General features: G+C 42.5%; 1 protein-coding gene across 1 annotated transcript; it reads left to right on the plus strand.

Annotated features, from left to right (window-relative positions):
• The first annotated feature begins 1,830 nt into the window (after window positions 1-1,830).
• On the plus strand, window positions 1,831-4,817 carry LOC127992280 (zinc finger BED domain-containing protein 5-like). The gene has a single exon (XM_052591654.1). The coding sequence runs from the start codon at window positions 3,789-3,791 to the stop codon at window positions 4,584-4,586; it is 798 nt and encodes a 265-aa protein (XP_052447614.1). The 5' UTR covers window positions 1,831-3,788; the 3' UTR covers window positions 4,587-4,817.
• The last annotated feature ends 555 nt before the right edge of the window (window positions 4,818-5,372 follow it).

Here is a 5,372-nt window from a genome sequence, read left to right on the forward strand (position 1 = left end):
ATTGGTTCTCACAGCGGACGCAGTGTGAGAAAATCTCCCGGTCAAGCTCTCATTTTCCTCTTTCCTGTTTTCTCTTTCTGTCCAGCAAGCATTTGGTCTCACAGCGGACGCAGCGAGAACTTTCCCAGTAGAGTACTTACTTACATTTTCTCTTTCGTCCAGTGAGCATTTGGTCTCACAGCGGATGCAGAATGAGAAAATCTCCCGGTCAAGCTCTCATTTCCCTCTTTCCCATTTTCTCTTTCTGTCCAGAGAGCATTTGGTCTCACAGCGGACACAGTGAGAACTTTCCCGGTAGAGCACTTACCTTTTCTCTTCCGTCCAGCGAGCATTGGTTCTCACAGCAGATGCAGTGTGAGAAAATCTCCCGGTCAAGCTCTCATTTTCCTCTTTCCTGTTTTCTCTTTCTGTCCAGCAAGCATTTGGTCTCACAGCGGACGCAGTGAGAACTTTCCCAGTAGAGTACCTACATTTTCTCTTTCGTCCAGTGAGCATTTGGTCTTACAGCGGACGCAGTGAGAACTTTCCCGGTAGAGCACTTACCTTTTCTGTTCCGTCCAGCGAGCATTGGTTCTCACAGCAGACGCAGTGTGAGAAAATCTCCAGGTCAAGCTCTCATTTTCCTCTTTCCTGTTTTCTCTCTCTGTCCAGCGAGCATTGGTTTCACAGCGGAGAAAGACACAAACTCACCTGATCGTTCCCTCCAAATTACAATTGCTCCCAGTTGCAGGCCAGCAGGGCCTGTCAGTCCATTTACAGTAAGCCGCCATCACGGGCCCAATGGTTCGGGCCATTCCCGAGCTCAGAGCCCCTTCCCCGGACAGCACGCCAAATATGCATTATAATACTTTCTAATAGCTTTCTAATGATGCTGAAAATTCAGCTTTAAATCGCACAAATCATTTATTTTAAAAGTATATTAAAATAGAAAACCATTATCTTAAAGTGTAATATTTCACAATATATATAAACATTTTAAAATATATATATTTTAACTAATTCACAAAAAGTTTACTTGTAGTGGTAACACAGCTTGTCACTGGGGTATTTACTCTCAAATGAACATTTTTTTTTTCACATATATAAAATGACAATCTGTTACCTAACAGTGAAAATTATAAATAAAGTCTACAAATCACTCATGGGGACATGGCAAATAGACACATCTCTGCTAATGGTAACTTGTTAAAGAAGGGAAAAAAAATCCACAGATGCATTTAAAAACTACTTTAAAAAGAATAATTAATATTATGCACCAGGGACACGTTACATCCACATAACTATTAACTCTCCAAATGTGTCACAGGTGGGAAAATGTCTGTGGTTTTTAGTGAACATGACCAGCCAAAGAAATTCTTAAAACGATTAGGTCCAAGTCAGTATTCACACGGCAGCCCAATTTTACACCAAAGAAAAAAAAAAAAGTAAGTTATTGTTATGATCGGGAACCCAGGGAAACACAGGAGATGAGAGATCCAAACGCAGTGTGAGTTTAATGGGTAATCCAAATTCAGAATCCAACAAGCAGAGGGTCAAACCAAAAATCCATCCAAAACAAAAAAACAGGGAAAAGAACAGGGGCCTGTTCTTCGTACATCGCTTATTGCATCCAAGATCAAATGACACATCCAAGATGATATCATCGTGCTAATCATGATCCGGCTAACTGGGTTCTTCGAACACACCTGTTGTGTATGATTAGTATCGCTGGATTGAGTTATCTGAGATAATTGCGCGTTCATGTGTTGGCTTAAAAGGGGATATGTATCGATACTCTAAACCACTGGTTCTCAACCGGTGGGGCCAGGGGGGGCGCGAGTAGGCTACAGGATAGGAAAAAAAAACTGAAAAAAAATAAAAATTTGCAAAAATAATGTATCACTAAACTACTGTCATAAAATTTATAGTTTTGTATATACATAACTCCTGAATAAAAATTAAAATGTGTTTGCACTGATTTAAAAAAAAAAAAGTTTTGAACAAATTTGATTGGTTTGTCGATAGTGAGCGCAAATGCAGGTGATGCGGTTTTATTTAGCGAGTCATTGAGTCGTTCATTTTAAACGATTCGTTCAAACGGCCGATTCATCCAGAATGAGACAGATGTTTGTGAATGGGTCATTGAATCTTTGACTCAAACGATTTGTTCAAAACACTGAATCATTCAAAACACGATTGAGAGTGTTTCTGTGAGATGCCCTATGTTGTGATCTTTGTATGGATTCATCGGATCTATTTTCGCTGCTAAAATAGACCAAAACAGTCAATATTTCGTCTAAAATGTAAGTGACTTAATATTATTAACTTGTTTGTTGAACTGTCATATCAGTGTCACATTTTCAATCGCGAGGTGATGGTAAATTAAGTGATGGTCAATTGTCAGCTCTCTTGGTCGTCTGGTCGTGTGATGTATGTTGCTGAACTGTATTCAAATGTTAGAAATATAAAAACACCACATTTTGAAATTTAACTGCAGTATGTCAATTTAGTTTACTTGTGTGTGCTGCGCTCATAGACTTTAGAAAACGGCGCTCATTTGTTTGATTTCTCCTCGAGAAGCTGCGCAAGCCTCAAAAGTTTAAGGTCCTTGCACCCTGAGTCCGAAATTGTCGTATTCGTTTTTTCATATTCGTCATTTGGTGGCTGTCAATGGTCAAAAAACGCTACGGATGCGAAAAATGCAGAAAATCGAAACATCCGAATTAATTTTTATGACGGACGGAGGTTTCAGAGGCTGCAAACGTGAGGTCGTATTTTTTTTTATATATATATATATGAACGAATAAACTAGTCAGAATATAGGCTACAGCTTTCCTTTGGTTTTTGGGAATCCTCACACGCACGCAACCACGCACACACAAACATGTTTAAATACATTTATGTTGTTAATAAATAAATAACAATAAATTGTTGTAACAGCAATATCTCCAAGTCTTGTTTCTCACTGTAAAAATGTCATGATTTGCCAATGCAATGAGAGAACCGCGACTTTTACTGATGTTTTTGGAGACTTTTGTGGTGTTTGGAGACTCGAAAGCATGAATCACTCTGCAGTTAGGCCTACTGTGCTCAACGAGCAGCGGGTGCTGCCGTGAGCCCCTCTCCCGTCCAAAAGCACTCACAGGCGGTCTCAGTAGCCTCGCGCAGCAGTCCCAGCCTGCAGTCAGAGCAGAGAGCAGACACACACATCCCTCCGCGTCCAGGCTGCAAATGAATCACGCATGCGCATGGCCGCCGCTGTTCCCGCCCTGGCTTACAGAGCGGGGTGCAAATGTAAATGTTCACTCACTCTCATAAAAAATAAATAAATCACTGCATTTAAATTGACTCACGACATAGCTCTCCATTCACTCTAGTCTTGTCTCTTGCCAAGTTCGCTTGTGCCAGCTCTCGCTCTGTTATCAATCTCGAATTACATAGGCCTTTACTACAGAACCCCAACAGTCTTTTTAAAGACTAAACCCACAAACATTCTTTTTAAAGATTATATCAAATCTCAGCCCTAGCCAGTAATTTTTTTAGCTACACTTAGCTAAAACTACCCACGCGACTAAGACACACACTCACTCACACACACACACACACACACACACACACACACACACACACATACACGAGGACTACAATCATTTAGTATTAAAATAAAATCTGAATTGTCTGCAAAATAATTATTTTGTTAATTAAAGATCGTGCCTAAGTCCTGACTGATTAGCCCCTGATACATCTCTCAACATAGCCACACACACAGTTACATATTGCCTAAACTTTATTGAAAACACATAACAAAAATGGAGAAATTTCTTGTGAGGACCAACAAGCCAACCGACGCACCACCAGCTGCAAAAAAGCTTCGAAGGTACGATGAAGCATACCTGCAGTTTGGGTTTACAGTCACGGCTGATCTGAGACCTCAGTGTGTCGTGTGTGCCGAGGTGCTGGCTAACGACAGTATGAAGCCCTGCAAATTAAAAAGGCACCTCGAAACAAAGCATGCTGGCATTAAAAATAAACCGGCTGAATATTTTAAAAGAAAGCTTGATGGCCTCCATCAGCAACAGGCAACCATTTCAGTGCACAGCACTGTGTCTAAACAGTGTTTGGAGGCATCGTATGTAGTGGCCAAAAGAATTGGTAAACTGGGTAAACCGCATACAATCGCCGAGACTCTCATTTTGCCGGCAGCGCAAGACGTGTGCAGAATAATGATAGGTGATAGTGCAGCAGCCAAACTTGGTGCAATACCCCTGTCCAATGACACAGTCGCTAGGAGAATTGTAGACATGTCCAATGATATCAGAGAGCAACTGATAGAGTTTGTAAAAAAGAGTCCTTACTACGCGCTGCAGCTGGACGAATCCACTGATATTGCTGGGCAGGCACAGCTCCTCACTTATGTCAGGTATCTGCGGGACAAGGCGATTGAGGAGGATGTCCTGTTTTGCCGGCCTCTTCAGTCACACACTACAGGAGAAGCCATTTTCAATGTCCTTGATATTTTTATCCGTGAAAATGGTTTGGCTTGGGACCGATGCGTTGGCCTATGCACGGATGGTGCGCAGGTAATGACGGGCGTGAGCGTGGCCTAGCTGCTCGCGTTCAGCAAGTAGCTCCACTTGTGAAATGGACACATTGCATGGTCCATCGCGAAGCACTAGCTGCTAAAAAAATGCCAGTTCTCTTTGACTCCGTGCTGAACCAGTCCGTGAAAATGATAAATCTAATCAAATCACGGCCGCTAAACTCTCGTTTGTTTGGGGTCCTCTGCCAGGAGATGGGGTCAGGGCACGAACAGCTGCTTCTGCACACTGAAGTTCGCTGGCTCTCCAGGGGTCGGGTGTTACAGCGGTTGTATGAGCTGCGAGAGGAGGTGAAGTGGTTTTTGACAGAAATCAAATCAGATCTGGCGAAGCATCTGGATGACACTATGTAGCTTGCATCTCTGTCCTATTTGGTCGATATATTTGACCGCTTGAATGGCCTCAACCTGTCTTTGCAAGGCCGCGAAACTCATATTTTGCTCCTTGCAAACAAAGTGCACGCCTTCACACAAAAACTAGACCTCTGGCATGGCCGTATCAGTCGAGGGAACTGCGACATGTTCCCCAGCCTCGCAGACTTTATCACTGATGCAGGCACGTCACACGATTTCTCCTCCGTATTTCAATCAGCGTCTGAGCACTTGTCAGCAATGAGAAAACAATTTGCGACATACTTTAAAGAGGATTATCACTCTTTTGCGTGGGTTCGAGATCCGTTTGTGTGCACAGCAAACGAGCTATCAATCGATATGCAGGAACAGCTTATTGAGCTGAAGAGTGACAGTAGACTGAAGGAACTCTTTAGCTCCTGCCCTCTTTCGTCATTCTGGGCAG

Source organism: Carassius gibelio, chromosome A5, assembly GCF_023724105.1.
Source record: "Carassius gibelio isolate Cgi1373 ecotype wild population from Czech Republic chromosome A5, carGib1.2-hapl.c, whole genome shotgun sequence".
Classification (NCBI taxonomy): domain Eukaryota; kingdom Metazoa; phylum Chordata; class Actinopteri; order Cypriniformes; family Cyprinidae; genus Carassius; species Carassius gibelio.